Here is a 17,949-nt window from a genome sequence, read left to right on the forward strand (position 1 = left end):
ATCCACTGTGGATTTTATGTGATGTTTGTTGATGAGTAAAATTGTTAGCAGTCTGAAAATTATTACCCACTTTCTCCCTTTTATAAATCAACATCCTCCCAAGATCATGCACACTTCATTCATATCCACATCTACCATTTTCTGCTCACATTATTAGCAGCTTATGTCAATGTTTTAGGGGTTACCTAGAGAGGGGAAATATATATATTGGGTAAAGATATAGAAGACATATATATAAGTGAAAACCATATCATTTACTATCCCTGAACGTTGTCTCAGCACTGAATTTCTCAAGTGATCTGGTTTTTATCCTTTTACTCACATACAGGGATCTGGACTTCACTGCAGGGAACCTACAGTTCCCTTCCTCCCTAATGTTGGTGATAGCTGACACCAGCAGGAAGGGGATTTGGAAAACAACATAGTCAAGATCAGGTTATACAGATACAGAGGTAGAAAATTGAGAGAGATGGTAACAGAGAACCCTATACTGTACAATTCAGGGTAGACAACACAAACAATGAACAGAAGAGCCCATTAACCAAGTTGAATGGCAAACAAGGGGTACAGATATAAACAGCAGAACAACTAAACTGGATCTTTCAAGCTATGGAATTTAACGTGTGCTGCTTCTTGTGGTAGAAGCCGCTTAATGGAAAAAAGCTAATACAAAAAAAAAAAAGTTGGTAGTAACAAGCCATGAAAATATGTAGTCTGAAACCCAGTCTGAAATGCGTAGGTAGGGGAGATATATTTTCATTCTTATTCACGGTTTTCTTCTACTTTGATGTTATTTATATACATAAATAAACTTCAGATTTTTCCTTCCTTTTTTGTGAGTATTTTACAGCAGCTGCTTTATACCTGTACCCTCACCCAGAAGTGCAAGATATTTTCTTGGACCAGGTTGAAAGATTATCAGGTTCCAGGGCCCACTGCAGGCAGGAACACAGCACCCACACCAGAAAAAGTAGTGTGCTGGAACGAAGGGCTGTTTTATGATGTTGTGTTTTATAATCACAATGCTGTGATGAGTAGTATTGTATTATTACTTTTATTACAGAACAGCAGTGTTTTATAATCCCTTTGCTGTGACATTGCTGTGTGTATTTCTGTAGTATTATAATATTGTGTTTTATTATCCCTGTACTGTGAGATCACCAAGTGTAGTATTATTATTTATTATTATATTTTAATGTTGTTTTTTTTAAATATCTCTGTATTGTGAAATTATTGAATTTATTTTTGCATTATAAAGTTGTGCTATATTATGCCTGTACTGTGACATCATTATGTGTGCTGTTGTATTATGATGTGTTTTATTATTTCTGTGCACTAGCATCGCTGTATGATTAATGAAGCATTATATTGTTGTTTATTATCCCTGTGCTGTGACAAGCCTTTAGCTTGCTACAGCATTTATATATATATATATATATATATATATATATATATATATATATATATATGTATATATATATATGTATATACATATATATGTATATGTATATATATATATATATATATATATATATATATATATATATATATATATATTACTGTCATCTCTTGAGCTTGAGGATTTTACAGTGCTTTTTTAAGTCTACAAATATAATTTAACTTCTACTATAAAATCTTTGTTTTTTAAGGTTAATTTATAGCAGTGCAGTTTACAGCACTTCCAAATTTGTGAAATGTGTAAAAAATTATCCAATTAATCATATTAATTGCATAGCAGTAGAAAAGCCCCTTTAAAGTATAATTGATTTAATTTTTACACTAAGAGGACCTGTCACCTTGTGTTTAGCCTGTAGGAGCTGCTCCATAGCCCTACCCCAGGTGTAGCAGTGTTAAACTGCTAGCTTTATCGGAACCTTCCAATAAAGCTAGCAAACACTGCACTACATAGGGCTGAGGAGGCAGTCCGAGGAGGCAGTGACTTCTGCTTGAAGCCTGGCAGTCACTGCCAGCCTATGGCGTGGGAGGGGCAGTATGGGGGAGAAGCAGGGGAGAGTGAAGGGCCTTGGACCGCCCCCTCATGAATACACCAGACCGATGTAAGCTTGGCAGCAATATGTAATGCAATGTTTGCTAGCTTTATTGGAAGGTTCGATAAAGCTAGCAATTTAACACTGCTATACCTGGGGTTGGGCTATGGAGCTGCTTACTTTAGTTGGTTTATACAGGGTGACAGGTCCTTTTTAAGTCTAAGATAACTCAAATAAGCCGTATTTCTTTTCCTCCAAAATTATCTAGCACTCCAACACTGTGAGGTACAGAAATGCCCAGAGAGAAGACAGTGAAATCAAAATGATCCAAGAAAAGAAGGAACAGGCAGAGATGAAACGGTACTTGTGCTTTTATGTTCATGGATTTCAGAATTTAATGATGGCATGGTGACTGACTAACATAGTCTTATACACCTTTAAACAGAAAAGTTCAAGAAGAGGAATTAAGAGAGAATCACCCATACTTTGACAAGCCCCTTTTTATAGTTGGTCGAGAGCACAGGTTTAGAAACTTCTGTCGAGTTATTGTCCGAGCACGATTTAATGCGTAAGTAAAAAAATAATTATTTTAACAAAACATTAAAGTTACATACAGTAATTTGTGTTGCAACCTAATTGATACAATCCATTAGTATAACTTTTCGTTCGTAAGAATGTTTGATTTTTGTTGTAATGAACTATCACATAACGTTTATCTTCATATTCAAATATGGCTTTTGTATTAAAGCAGTTGTTTTATAAAAACTCTGTGTCCCATTTACGGATATTTATATCATATGAGGGTTCCAGTTGTAGACCAACCCAGTATAAGTTGTAGCACGGAGAATCAAAAATTGGCTTTTGCACTGGTACATAATTAAATGTAACAGAAAAAAAAAAACTGCTCAGCCATTATTTATGTTTGTAACATATAATAAAATTGCATCCTCCTGGAATAAAATGTAATCTTTGCAAGTGTGAACAAGCCAATATACTTGTATCCAATATACCCAGCTCAACCTAAGTTTTTGCCAATATTGGCCTTTACTGTTGCTTAAAGGAAACCTACCACTTAGAATGGCAGGGGTAAGCTGTAAGTACCGAGCACCAGCTCAGGGTGAGCTGGTGCCGGTACTTACTTTCGTTAGTGTTATAAACCGCGGTATCGCGGTTTTAACACTTTTTAAACTTTAGAACAGAAGAGGCTTTGGCGCTGCGTGCCAAAGCGGAGTTGTTGCGCGCGCACGGTCAGAAGCCCCTTCTGCTCTAAAGTTTAAAAAGTGTTAAAACCGCAATACCACGGTTTATAACACTAACGAAAGTAAGTACCGGCACCAGCTCACCCTGAGCTGATGCTCGGTACTTACTGCTTACCCCTACCATTCTAAGTGGTAGGTTTCCTTTAAACCATAATGTTAGAGAGTTTTTAATACATCTTCTTCAATCATCCTGCAAAATAATGTAAAAAAATAAGCATTATTACTCACTCCAATAGTAAGCCATTATAAAGCATATATATCATTCGGAATCTAAACATGCCAACTTAAATACATAGGTACACTAAAAACATATCATATCATATATTATTATGCTTTTCTATATTTTTACTCAAAAACTCCTTAACCCCTTCATGCTGCGTGGCGGATATATCCGCCACGGAGCTGTGAAGGGTGTATGTAGAGGGCTCACGGGCTGAACTTTCTTACCTTTCCTAGCTCATCTCAGTCTATCGGCCAGCCTGTGCTCTTTGATCTGCCAAAGGTGTAAGATTATTCTTTTCTTTCATTTGAACCTCCCTCTCGCGTCTCTAGGATTTCTCTCAAGCTGCACCAATTCTCTGAAATACCCTATACTGGTATACCTAACTACCAAAGCTCAAAATTCATCTCTTCAGGCAGGCCTATAATTTCTCTAACGGCATGTAACTTCAACTGTCTTTTCAATTCGTTTCACTAACCAACACAGTGTGATGGTTTTCTAGGTTGTTTTTAAAAATAGTCATAAAATAAAATATATGATTCATAGAGAGACATTAATGTCTTTTTTGTACAGTACAGACCAAAAGTTTGGACACACATTTCATTCAAAAAGTTTTCTGTATTTTCATGACTATAAAGGATAAGTTCATCCACCTCAGAAATCGCAGGTTAATGGCAGCTCAGATTAGAGACCAGGTCACTGCCACACAGAGTTCTAGCAGCAGACACATCTCTACAACAACTGGTAAGAGGAGACTGTGTGCAGCAGCCTTCATGGTAAAATAGCTTCTAGGAAACCACTGCTAATGACAGTCAACAAGCACAAGAAATAAAGAACACAAGGAATAGACATGAGACCAGTGAAAATCTGTGCTTTGGTCTGATGAGTCCAAATTTGAGATCTTTGGTTCCAACCACTGTGTCTTTTTGTGGTGAATGAATGGACTCTACATGCCTGGTTCCCACCGTGAAGCATGGAGGATGAGGTGTGATGGTCTGGGAGTGCTTTGCTGATGACACTGTTGTGGATTTATTCAAAATTGAAGGGTGGTAACTAGCATCGTTACCACAGCATCTTGCAGCGGCATCCCATTCCATCTGGTTTGTGTTTAGTTGGACCACCATTTTTCTACAGGACAATGACCCACAAACACACCTCCAGGGTGTGTAATGGCTATTTGACCAAGAAGGAGAGTGATGAGTGCTAGGCCAGATGACCTGACCTCCACAGTCACCAGTCCTGAACCCAATCAAGATGGTTTGGGGTGAGCTGGACTGCAGAGTGAAGGCAAAAGGACCAACAAGTGCTAAGTATCTCTGGGAACTCCTTCAAGACTGTTGGAAGACCATTTAAAGTAACTACCTCTGAAATCTCAAGAGTGCCAAGAGTGTGCAAAGCAGTCAAAGCAAAAGGTGGCTACTTTGAAGAACCTAGAATATAAGACATATTTTCAGTTGTTTAACACTTTTTTGTTAAGTATCGTATATACTGGAGTATAAGCTGAGTTTTTCAGCACAAAAAATATGCTGAAAAACTCTAACTCGGCTTATACTCGAGTCAAGAAAAAAATGTACTCACCTTCCGATGCCCCCCAGCAAGTCCTCTTATATCCATCACGGCTCCGGCATCGGCTCCATGTCCCCGAGCGATCCGTTGGAGGCATCGTGACGACAGCCGCATGCTGACATTCTAATGTGCGCGCCGGCATCAGCACACATTATAATGTCAGCAAACTGCGACGTCATGGTGCCTGCAACGTTATAGCTCAACTGCACTACCATCCACCCTACTACTAGCTGCTCTGCTCCCCCGGATGTTAGGGAGAGCAGGATCCGCTAGGGCTGCCATTTCTGACGCTGACGTCCTTACATCATTGCACAATTTTGCAATAGGTTGTTTCCGGACACAAAATTGACCACTGAGTATGTACATTATAAAAAAAATAAAAGTGCAAAGTTACGGCCTAACCGTGGATCAGTATTTGCAGGAAATAGCAATTATTTATTACATTTGATTTAGGCATCATTCTATATAAATGGATCATTCACACTTAAATATATGTCTTGTAATGTAACCTTTACAGCTATGCGAAGATCATTCAGGAATAATGAGATTTGCATGTTGCTCTGCATTCTTTGTTCACGTGTGTGATCATAAGTCAGCCATAGAACAGAATTAATATCTAAAAACATATCACTTTTGTAGGCAATTTCAGATTTTTCGGGTTTACTTCCGGTCATTTATAATTTTTTTCCTTGCCATTGCTTTTTTTGTGTCTTTTTGCTGCATAATGGCTGTTTTGTGCCTATTTGCGCTTTTTTGGAATGTTACGCCTCATTTTGCAGTGTATTACGTCACACTATTTGTCATTACATTGCGCCTCTTTACAGATGTTTGAGCATTATTATACTATTGCACCTATAGGAAAATAATTGCACAAGAACTCGCCAGTCCTAACCATTGTTAGGAAAGGCTATGGTATGATTTGCACAACAATTTTTTTAAAATAAGGTGCAAAAAACCCTGCATTTTACAAAGAGCCAAAACAACAAAGAAGCGCAGAGAAAGGGGAAAAAAGATAAATGCCCCCGATGTATCTAAGAGAGCATCCTAACTATTGGAGCACCTCTGAGAAACTATAAACGCTACTGAGTTGATGTCAGCATTGTGGTTAGAACACCATGGGGAGATTTATCACTACCTTTCTTCTAAATGTTAAAACCAAAAAGTTGCAGATTTTTGCACAATGCCGTTTTTGCGCCTTTCCACATTTGCACTACAACTTGTGGTGCACTGCGTGTAAATGGATTTGTTGTATTTATCTTACAAATCCAGCTATTTAAACTAAACCTAGATGTATTTGCCAACTGGGACTTTTTAAAAAATAAAAAAATTAAAAATGGTAAACAGCACTAACCTATCTAACTTCACCACTTCATATTCAAATTAAAAAAATTTAAAAGTTTATTTTAGACAGCAATGTAAAATGTAGTAAAAAACATTTTGGATCTAAAATGCTTTATTTAGAAACATTAAAAGTTGTGCAAATTTGGACAAACAGACACAACTGCTTATTACAATTCTTTTTTTTTTTTTTGGAAAGGCATTTTTATTTTGAAACAAAGAAAAGAAGAAATATACTAGAAGAAATATATACCATAACAGAAGATAATTTATTTAAAATGTCTAAAAATTTCACGCCCCAAATTTATCAAAGTATCTATTGTTGAATGATAAATCTTGCGTACTTTAGGACCGTCCAGTGTCTGTTAGTCAGGCAGTATGTTTCCAGTGTTTATTAGTTCAGCCAGTGTATGTATATTCACAGAAAGCCAAAGATCTAAGATAGCTGTGAGCTGTATGCTTACTCTGCTGCCAGCCCCAATCTTATTAGAACAGGGAATGGGAGACAAGGGAATCCTTTGGTGTTTACTTCCCAGGTCGCCATATCGGTAATGTTGAAATCTAATTTGTACAATCCCCTTTCTGGAAAAAAAAATTCTGCCATCAGGGAGAGATACAATTCACATTAGATTGACTGCAGATTCCACTGTTATTGTCAGGATCTGCTGACATTAATCTAAAATGCATGGAGAGCCTAATTTACAGAACCTTTCCAAAAACCTGAAGGGGTTTATTCAATATGCTGTATTGACAATAGCATGTGTATGAATATATGAATGGAAAAAAGAAGAACATAAAGTGTCTCTTAGCAGCAGCTCACTTCATACTACCTGAACTTGAATATAACAAAATAAAAGTGCAAACTTTCTGCCCTGTAATGGATCTCCATGTGCAGACAAAACCAGTGACATTTATTTCTAGGAAGGAGCGCACATAAATGGAACGCCCAGAGTTAAATATGCTACTTGTTCTCTAACCTTTTCAGCTATGCAGAGATAATTCTGGAATAATAGCTTTTGTACAATGGTTGATTTATAGTCCCAACCTGACTTTTAAAAGGTCAAGAGGTCCTCGCACGACAGGATAAATGCTAGAATAATTCCCTGGCTTCATGTTGTTGACACACACACACATTTTGTTTATAATGTATGGAAGCATGCATAAATTGGTTGTCTCATTAGAAGAAAATCCTTTTTACAAAAACCCATCATAGGTCAGTTTTCAGAAACCTTCAGTGATCAAGAGAAATGTTATCTGAAAATCAAAGTCACCTATGTCCTCCATTGACAACCTACTATAAATCTTGTGGACTTAAGAAGGTGCACTGTCAAGATGGCGCCGCTATAGGTGGCTGCCTGTGCATTGGCTCCAGCTACCCTTACCCCAAGCATCCTGGAAACTGAGATATTGCTATTAGGTCCCCAAACTGGAGGGTTACCTCAACTGTCCTTAGGTCTAGATAGTTTGAAGACTAATCAGTTGTGACTTTTATTCCTTTTTTCCGACAAGGGGATGGGGCTTACAGAGCAGTGTGTGGGAGAAATTAATCAGCATCCTCCAAGGTTACATGCGGAATAAATTTAGACTAAATATGAACCAAAGTAATCACCCAGCATCAGCCACAGTTGTATATCATAGTAAAATGTCTATTCTAGTCTTTCTTGTGTGAAACTGGCATTAGTTTATCTAGTCTGAATCGAAGTGAGGATTATTTCATTGGTCCCAGTAAAATTCATAGTTTCAAATCCGAATTTGGGGGTTTTACTAGAAAAGGTCTTTAGAAATAAAGTCAGGTACATTAGTCTGGGTCATTATTGCTGCAGAGAAACCAGCACTGCAATGATGATATCCCCAACTACTGCACTTGACCTTTTTGGCAAGGGATTGTCAGAATGTCTTTCTGGGGTTTTCCTGTGATTTGAATTCAGATTACATAAGGTGGCTCTCTAGTTCACTGCTGAGCAACAGCATTTCTAGTGAATAGCAATGGAGGAAAATAGTGTAATATTACCCCTTTTCTTTATATTAAATGGGATGGCCACTCTTTTACATAAGTTGTCCATGTGCCTTCACTACCTTAATAATAATCCCTGATTGTTCATCAAGTAATTTAGCATTCCTGCTACATACTGTTTTACTGTGTACAGAATCTCTATGATTCTTTGTTTACATGTGTGAGCTCTGATGAATAGGTGGAGCTGTAGCAGCAGAATTATTACTCATCCTGCTCCCCTCCCCCTCTTCCTGTCTCTGTCAGTGAGGATGAACAGTGCACAGAGAGACACAGTGGGTGACATCAAGAGGACGACCTAGAGCAGTGAGAAAGAGGAGGCTGTATATACATTCAGAGGACAGCATGGTGAGAAAAGGGAAAGGCTGAAGCTCTTAAAGACATATACATGCAGAGACATGTCTAATGAGGCGGTTTCCCTAAAGATGGGAGCCAATATAAATTTTCCCAAGATCAGCCTCATTCGGTGTGGTTGTGAAATTAAAAACAAAAATGAATGTTGCCTCGGATACTGATAGGAACAAAATGCTGAGTGAATGATTTTGGAACTTGTTTGTTCTGTATTTTTACTTAGCACCTATATCTGCTTTTCATTTCCTTTTACTGTTATCACTCTTAATAATCTTTTTTTTGTATGGCTGTATTATTTTTGTAAGTCAGTAGCCTAGAATATTACGATGGGCAGATAGAATCTCTTTCTCTTGTTTATCCCCTTTAACCCCTTAAGGACGCAGCATTTTTATTGTTCATTTGTCACTCTCCATCTTTCAAAAATCTATAACTTTTTCATTTTTCTGTGTACAGAACTGTGTAAGGGCTTATTTTCTGCGTAATAAATTTTACTTCTCAGTGACATTATTTATTATTTCATGCTGTGTACTGGGAAGCTGTAAAACAAATTCCAAATGTGGTGAAAAAACACGTTTGCATCATTTTCTTGTGAGTTTAGATTTTACAACTTTCACTGTGTGCTCCAAATGATACATTTACTTTATTCTTTGGTTTGGTATGATCACGATGATACCAAAATTATCTTAACATCTTTTAAATGCCAGCGGCTGCAATCAAGGGGTTAATAGGGTATTAGAGGTGGGTGTTTGCTGCAATATGCAGTAATCCTCACCTCTGTATGATGAGGGCTCACCCCGTAAGCCCTATTCACACACCCTTTCTAGCTCTAGTGTTGTACATTTACATAATTACTATTTGCATATTTCAAAATGTGTCTAAATTCTGCAAATATTTAAAAATCAATCTTTTAGAAATCTTTCAGCAATAGAAGATTGTTACAAGATGTTATATTAATACATATTTACAAAAATGTGTGAATTATTACAAACCTACTGTGCATAGCAGAATTGTATATCTACAAATTGTTTGTTGATTTTTGCTTTTTCTTTTCCTGTTTATGCAGATCAAAAACAGATCCTATAACTGGTGCAGTAAAAAACACAAAATACCACCAACTATAGTAAGTTTATTCCCCTTGTGTTTTCTGAGTTCAGTCCGTCTATAACATAATTCTAAGTGGTTTGGCATGAATCTAAAGTAAATCTAAAAATCAACTAAATGGTGACTTATCAGATGTTATCTATTAGAAAAATGTATCTAAATGTCAAATTATCTAGAATGTGAAACAAAGATTACACATTAGAATACCATATGAAGATACAGTTATCACAATATTTATTAATTTATTTGAATGCAAGATAGAAAATAGCATTTTATGCCATATACAGGCAGTCCCCGGGTTACATACAACACAGGGTCTGTAGGTTTGTTCTTAAGTTGAATTTGTATGTAAGTCGGAATTGTATATTTTATCATTGTAATCCCAGCCAGAATTTGTTTGGTCTCTGTGACAATTGGATTTTAAAAATGTTGGGTTGTCATAAGAATCAGGATTAACACTAAAGCTTCATTACGGACACCATTGATAACTGTTACAGCTGATCATTGTAGCCTAGGACTAAAGTACAATAAATTACCAATATCCAGAGGTCTGTTTGTAACTAGGGGTCGTATGTAAGTCGAGTGTTCTTAAGTAGGGGACCGCCTGTATGTATATATATATATATATATATATATATATATATATATATATATATATATATACATTCTCCAAACAGCCTTGTAAAACATAGGCAAGGTGATATAACCATAAAGGGCTATTACTGAGGCAAAACCTATTTACCGTAGACAAAGAGCACTGTCCATGTTACTCTGCAGTTTGGTGTTTTTTATCTGCTCCTATTGTATCTGTATCTAAAAGCAGTAATATAGGACCTGGGTGTGCAGGCTAAACTATTGATAAAATTAAAATCTCTTATATTTTCTTATTTCTGTTTTTATAAAAATTTTACAATTTCATCAGTTAGTGAATTAAAAACATATATATATAAGCAGAGTAGGAGAAATAATTATTGAACACATCACCAATTTTCAAGTAAATATATTGTATTTCTAAAAGTGCTATTGACATAAAATTGTAACACTGACAGTAATAATATAAAATTATGTGCAATAGTGAGAAATGAAAAAGGAAAAAGTATTGAGATGCTAAACGTAGTGGAAAGCCAAGACACTAGATTACATTTTTGGTAATAGTAATAATTATGTCAGCTGGTTTAGCTGATGGCATTTAATAATGTCACATTATCAAGGTGCCAAGCAACGGACATCTCATGATGGGTAAAACCAGTGATCTGTCTCAAGACCTTTGCAACCCTATTTTGTGCAAAACATAGTGAAGGCATTGGTTACTGAAGAATTTCTAAACTACATAAGGTCCCAGTAAGTAGTGTTTAGGCCATAATCCTCAAGTGGAAATAACATTTCACCATGAGTGAAGAGAATTATTGGAAGAGTTTGGCCGACCTGTGAAGAGTGACACAAATTCCTGAAATCAGCAGCCACAATTGTTTCTAAGTAAACAATAAATTATGCATTCAACCTCTGTGGCCTGTATGCACAATCAACACGCAAGACTCCATTGCAGAAGAGAAAGCATGTTCAAGCAAGTTTTCAAGTTTGTTCAACAACATTTATACAAGCATGTGGGAGAATATATTCTGGTCAGATTATGGACAAAGCTTGAACTCTTTGGATACCACAATAAATGTTTGGCTCCCAAAAGGCATTGAAAATCACCCCAAAAACACCATGCCTACAGTGACGTTTGGAGGTGGGGCTTATTTTGAGCATACAGCACTGGTAAACTTCATATAATGAAAGGAAGGCTAAATGGTCAAATGTTGATGAAGAGGAAACTATGGTGGGTATTTCAGCAAGACCATGTGAATACAGCCAAGGAAACTCTCAATTGATTTCAGAGAGAGAAAATAAAGATTCTAGAATGGAACAGCCAATCACCTGACATGAATCCAATAGACAATCTATGGAAGAAACTAAAGCTCAATGTTCATAGAAACAAACATAGAAAGACAAATGTTGTCTAATTAACATTTCCTCTGTAAAATAAGAATTCTTTTCGATGGTTAAAAACACCAACATAAATAGAACGCTACATACAATTAGGTAAATACTTGTCAGTAGAACCATCATTGGGAACAGGCAGCAATGACCCGAGTCCTTAGGTTACTTGCAAGCAACCAGCAATCATAAAACAGTTATGTGAGGTTTTGTTTATACTTTATATACATTATTTCCTCTACATAGCTCCCTCAGTATTTTACAGCTTGTCTCCAGAAGCCAAGTTTCATATAATTTTGTTCATTATTCTCTTCCTTTCCTTCATCTTCCCTTTAGTCACTTCAATCCATCTCCATGGATCTCCCTTTTCATCCACTGTTAATAACAAATCCTATAATAGTCTTTCATACAAGTTTCTACAGCTGTAATCTGTCAGAATTTCATAAACGGAGCAGATTTTGTTGCAGTAAAGACAAAGTACTTTGTAGCACATTTTTCTCCTTATGTGGGCTTAATCCATGTAATGGACTGAAATTGTCTGGATTCTTTCTGTGTCAGAGAAACTCATATCAGGCGAGAGCATTTGATGTCACTTGGGAAATATAATTAATGGCTTACACCATAACGGGAAGAACCCTGGCAGGTCCATACTGTGTATCACCAAGATAAGAACTGGAAAGCCACACGATGAGGATGTCTTTATCGTCTACATAGAGAGTCGTACACAGTTCTTCTCTGTTTAATCAGTGCAGTATCTCATTACTACAAAATTATTCATATTTATTTTATATGTCATTAACTTCATATTTATTTTCTGCTGCTTCCCCAAAATTATTTTATTGTTTCATTTGTAACAATTTCAAAGATATTCCTACTGAATTAGACAGGATTTGTAGTCTACAGCAAAATCCAAAATCATAACAAGATGCTCTGCTGAAAACGAGTGCTTAAAATCATCCCAACAAAAAACAGTTTCCATTTTGGAGGTTATAGTGAATACCTGATTTTCTAAGCCTCTAAAGCCATGAATTAAATGATAGTTTGTTTCCATGGTTACAGTAGTTTCTAGTACCCTTTACAATGATTTGTTGTTAAAAATTTTGTTCTCAGGAACATCTTGTGCACATAATGCCACTAGAACTGCATGTACATGTCAAAGGTTTATTAAGGAGGCTCTACAGATATTAAAATTTCAGTATATACAGGCAGTCCCCATGTTACATGCAAGATAGTTGCTGTAGGTTTGTTCTTGTGTTGAATTAATTTGTAAGGCAGATTATGGAGGTGGCTCCAGTCAAAACATTTTTTGTCCCTTGGATTTTCATAATTTTGGGAACAAGGATTAAAGGAAACCTAGGTGTAAGATGCAAATACCGAGCACCAGCTCAGGGTGAGCTAGTGGCGGAGCTTACTTTCATTAGTGTCCTAAACCGCTGTATCGCGGTTTAAACACTTTTTACTCTTTACAGACGAAGGAGCTTCGGCGCTGGTGGTAGGTTTCCTTTAACAATAAAGTTCATCTTCTGGGTCATCATTGTAGTCTGGGGTTAAAGTGCAATACATTTCTAGTATCTAGAGAGCTTCACCAGAGGTCACAGTGGTCAGAGAGTTCGGTTTGCAACAAAGGGTCATATGTAAGTCGGTGTCCTTAATTCGGGGACTTACTGCACACAAACTTTTCAGCAAAATGGCGTGTCATTCCAAAATGACTGAAACCCTCAAGCAGCAGGTTGTCTAGATGAAGCCAAAGGGGTGACCCTATCAGCCATACCAAGAGAGGTTGGATAGTTCCAAGTCTGTGGTTTTTAGAATTTTGCATCTTTACAACATCACAATTCAAGTCCCAAAGAAGGGACTAATTTAAGTCCCCAAGAAGGCCAGTCACTCTTGAAAAAGACAAATGCAACAGAGGACAGGATAATGGGTAATTGCTTCAACACTCACCAGTTCAGCATTGAGTAAGGATCAGTCTTGTCATGCAGTGTCACAATGTTTAACAGTATTTAACTGAAAGCCCACTCTGAAGTGACCAAACTTCACATTAGCAGAAGGAATCAAAAGAATAGACTCACCTTTGCTGAGGAGCATGTTGTGTGGACAGAGGAGAAGGGGTTCACATTTCATTTTAGTGATGAAAGCAAGTTTAATATATTTGGGTCTGATTGGAAACATTGTGTTTCTCTACAAACTGGGGACAGACTCAACCCAAAGCGTGTAAAGAAGTCAGTGAAAGGTTGTGTAGGAAGTGCCATGGTTTAGGGAATATTTTCTGCAACAGGAGTTGGACCTCTCCTGCAGTTACATGGCAGAGAGTCCTGATCTAAACCCAATAGAAAACCTCTGGAAAATCTTTGGTGATAAAGTTCTGGCCAAGAAACCCACAAAAGTCACAGAACTGTGGAACAAAATAATACCAGAGCAGTGTGAGAGACTAGTGATGTCCTGTGGCCACAGATGTGCTGAAGTCATTCACAGCAAAGGCCTGTGCACTTCTACTGATTGGTGACTGTTGTAACCCTCAGAAAATGTAATAATAATCTTTCTCTGTGCTACAGTTATTGGTGAAGTAATTATGAGCATCACTTACAGGCAGTCCCCGGGTTACGTATAAGATAGGTTCCATAGGTTTGTTCTTAAGTTGAATTTGTATGTAAGTCGAAACTGTATACTTTATAATTGTAGATCCAGACAAAATTTTTTTTTACTGTAATTGGACCAAGCATTAGCAATTAAGCTTCATTACAGACACTTTACAGCTGATCATTGCAGTCTGGGACTATAGTAAACATCCAGAGAGCTTCACCAGAGGTCACAGTGGGCAGAGGGGTCCGTCTTTAACTAGGGATCATCTGTAAGTCGGGTGTCCTTAAGTAGAGGACCGTCTGTATTTTGCAAAATAAAGGTTTTATGTTCATATACTTGGATAATTTTTTTAATAAAATTCAAGTGACCATACATTGTTTTCTAACTTTGATCTCCAGTGTATATTATATAAATTTGTCTGTTAAGCTGTTTCTGTTCTCTAACAGTGACTTGCTCGGGCTGGTGACATACCTGGACTGGGTTATGATTGTAGTCACCATATGTTCATGTATCTCCATGATGTTTGAGTCTCCTTTTAGAAGGGTAATGCACACCCCAACTTTACAGGTACAGTTATACAGGCTTCTCTATACTCATGTACACATTTGTTGTCATTCAGCTTGCTGATCCTTTTGCTTGCACCCATGTTTTAGATTGCAGAGTATGTTTTTGTGATATTCATGAGCATTGAGTTAAACCTGAAGATTATGGCAGATGGCTTATTCTTCACTCCAACAGCTGTTATAAGGGATTTTGGAGGTGTGATGGACATATTCATTTATCTTGTGAGTAACAAGTTTCATCCTATGAAAATCTTTGTACTTATCTATTCATAATTCACTCTTAAAATTAAGATACAGAGTAGCAATTGTATATACAGTTTACATACTGAACAACATTGAGGAAATGATGAGGGTGGGGACATTGGGCCTCATTTATCAAAACTTTTCTAATTGCTCATGGGAACCAATCAGAGCTCAGCTTTGCATAAAATGGAGGATGAACTCTGATTGGTTCACAAAACAGTTTTGCTCTCAGATACTTTGAAAAATCTCCCCCGTTGTGTATGGAATGTATTGGTGCTAAAGATAAGAAATTTGCACATAGTATTTATCCTGTTAAACAAGAGGGACGGCACTTTTAATGTTTTTAGATTTAGACATGCATTGATTTTCTATTATTTTCTGAATAAATATGTGTATTTTTTTAAACTTTTTGTATCCGTTTGTGCGCACTCCTTGCTTGAGTAGAGTTATAGTATCGGAATATGGTAATAACGATTTTATTACAAAGATTGAAACTTTTTGGACATTAGTAAAACCATAAAAATGTTGTATTTCTGTGTGATTCTACGGATATGCAAAGATAAATATAATGGGGAAACTTATGAAACCTCTTTGGCTAGATTTCTGCCATCATTTTTGCTAATAAAAAGTCTTATGATAAATGATTTTTCTTTGGAAAAAGTGGCGGGCTGTACAGACTAGCTAAAATCAGGTCTAAATTAGAACCTGACATTCTAAAACCTCGCCAGAATTCATCATCACAATGATGAATCTGGAGCAGCACAAAACTAGTCTTGTCGAGCTCAGGTGACACTTTAATAAATTCACGCCAATGTGTAATTTCAACTCCCTCTCTGGGTCTGGAAATGCCCTAAAACATGCCTGAAAGAAATTCAAGCAACTGCAAGTTTTTTGGTAATTTAATTGCATTTTGGATTTTGTTCCAGCTTCTTAGTATGTTGCACCTAGAAGCACAGTTTGAAAACTGAAAACAAGCCCTCACACGTCTTACAATAAGAATATAATAAAATAGCTTATGCAGAGATTGAAAAATGAAAATGGAAAAATGTGTAATGTGTGTGTAAGTGTGGGGGGAGGATATTAGGCAAATTAACAATATACATTTAAAGTATCATAAAATGGCCGCAGATGGAGGGTCACGGGATCTTCTGTCTGTCCATGAGCAATCGACCTGCCAAGACCTTAATCTTAAATTCATGAATACTATCATAAGGTCCTGGCAGGGCGGTTGTTCATGGACAGTTAGATTACATGACCCTCCATCTGCAACCATTTTATTATCATGAATGGCTAGCTAATAAGGTAAAAGACAGAATGTTTCACTTTACATATCAAGAAAGCGGTGCAGAAGTTTCAAAAGATGGCAGCGAAACACGCATCGGGTCGTTAGTCATCCAGGTAGAGGCAGGCGGTTGTGGTAAGATGCAATAAGTACTCCTTTATGGTCTTGTATATTGCACATATAGAAAGGGGTAGACAGGGATAGACTGCCCTTCCCTTCCAGTGGAATAACATTGATTAATTTTTGGCACTTTAAAGGTTTTCGGATGATATAGCAATAGCACTAAGCACTTTATTACCTGAGATTTCTTTCCTTCCCATGTTGTCCATAAATGTGATTTTTACTTACTCTTTATTAAAGGAAACATTAAAGGGGTATTCTCGTCTGGGCATTCACATTCTGTTCCATTAATCTGTCATATATAAACATTTCTTCAATTAGATGTTATTAAAAAAAAATGTTCCTGTGAGAAGATAATTTCTCATAAATGTAGTGATATGGTCCCTTAGAAACAAGATTGTGTCCCCAGATACGGCCACCTCTGCTGGAGTGATTGTACAAATAAACAAAAAGTTTTTGTATAAAATGTCTGGGAGTTACTGCATGTCCCACAACCATCCTGTGGTAATGATCACTGAATCCAGGAGGTCAGGCAGGACTCAATAGCGCATGTCTGGCCACTGCTGCCAAAATGTGATGTGGTCGTATCCGAGGAAGCGATCTTGTTTCTAAGGGACAACATGGCTACATTTATGAGAAATTATCTGCACACAGGAACATTTTTTTTAATAACATCCAATTGAAGAAATGTTTATATATGGCAGATAAATGAAACTGAATGTGAATGCCCACATGAGAATACTCCTTTAACATTCACCATTTGCAGTATGGAACACTGGATGTGATAATTTACATATGTTTACTAGCATAAGACCATTGGTGTTACTGATATGTTGCACTTACATGATATGAGGTATTAGGTTCTGTGACTGTAACTGTAGGATGTATATTTAAGTTTAGATTAGAGTTATACTATGGAGGAATACCATATGCAATGGTGATAAATGTATGTAGACAGATAAAATCTGTCCTCTATGTTGAGGTTATTCCAATTGTGTTTCGGCTCGGAATCAGAGCCTTCGTCAGGCATAGATACATAACATTGATTATGTATCTATACCTGACGAAGGCTCGGATTCCGAGCCGAAACACATTGCCATTGCTTAATAAATATCTTCAAAAGAAGCCGCTTTTGGAGAATCTGACTTGAACGCCAACCGCACTCAACACTTTCAGATAGATTTGGGCCATTTTACTGCATCAAGATAGCGAGTCTGATCCTCCTGGAGCAGTATATCGCTAGGAAGTGGATGTTGGCAGCCACCCTTAAGACATCACATAAAGCGTTTAGAAAGCACCAGAAGGTGAGAGCATTACCATTAATTTACTTTGATTGCTAAAGCT

At 36.9% G+C, this 17,949-nt stretch overlaps 1 protein-coding gene across 2 annotated transcripts in view; it reads left to right on the forward strand.

The window, feature by feature from the left end:
• NALCN (sodium leak channel, non-selective) overlaps positions 1-17,949 on the forward strand; it is a 306,335-nt gene that overhangs the window by 251,081 nt on the left and 37,305 nt on the right. For both annotated transcript variants that reach the window (XM_072135500.1, XM_072135501.1), the window contains 5 exons: positions 2,257-2,348; positions 2,434-2,556; positions 9,797-9,853; positions 14,844-14,964; positions 15,051-15,182. In XM_072135500.1, the coding sequence (XP_071991601.1) occupies positions 2,257-2,348; positions 2,434-2,556; positions 9,797-9,853; positions 14,844-14,964; positions 15,051-15,182 (525 nt within the window). The remainder of the gene's footprint in view (positions 1-2,256; positions 2,349-2,433; positions 2,557-9,796; positions 9,854-14,843; positions 14,965-15,050; positions 15,183-17,949) is intronic.

Source organism: Engystomops pustulosus, chromosome 2 (genome assembly GCF_040894005.1).
Source record: "Engystomops pustulosus chromosome 2, aEngPut4.maternal, whole genome shotgun sequence".
NCBI lineage: Eukaryota > Metazoa > Chordata > Amphibia > Anura > Leptodactylidae > Engystomops > Engystomops pustulosus.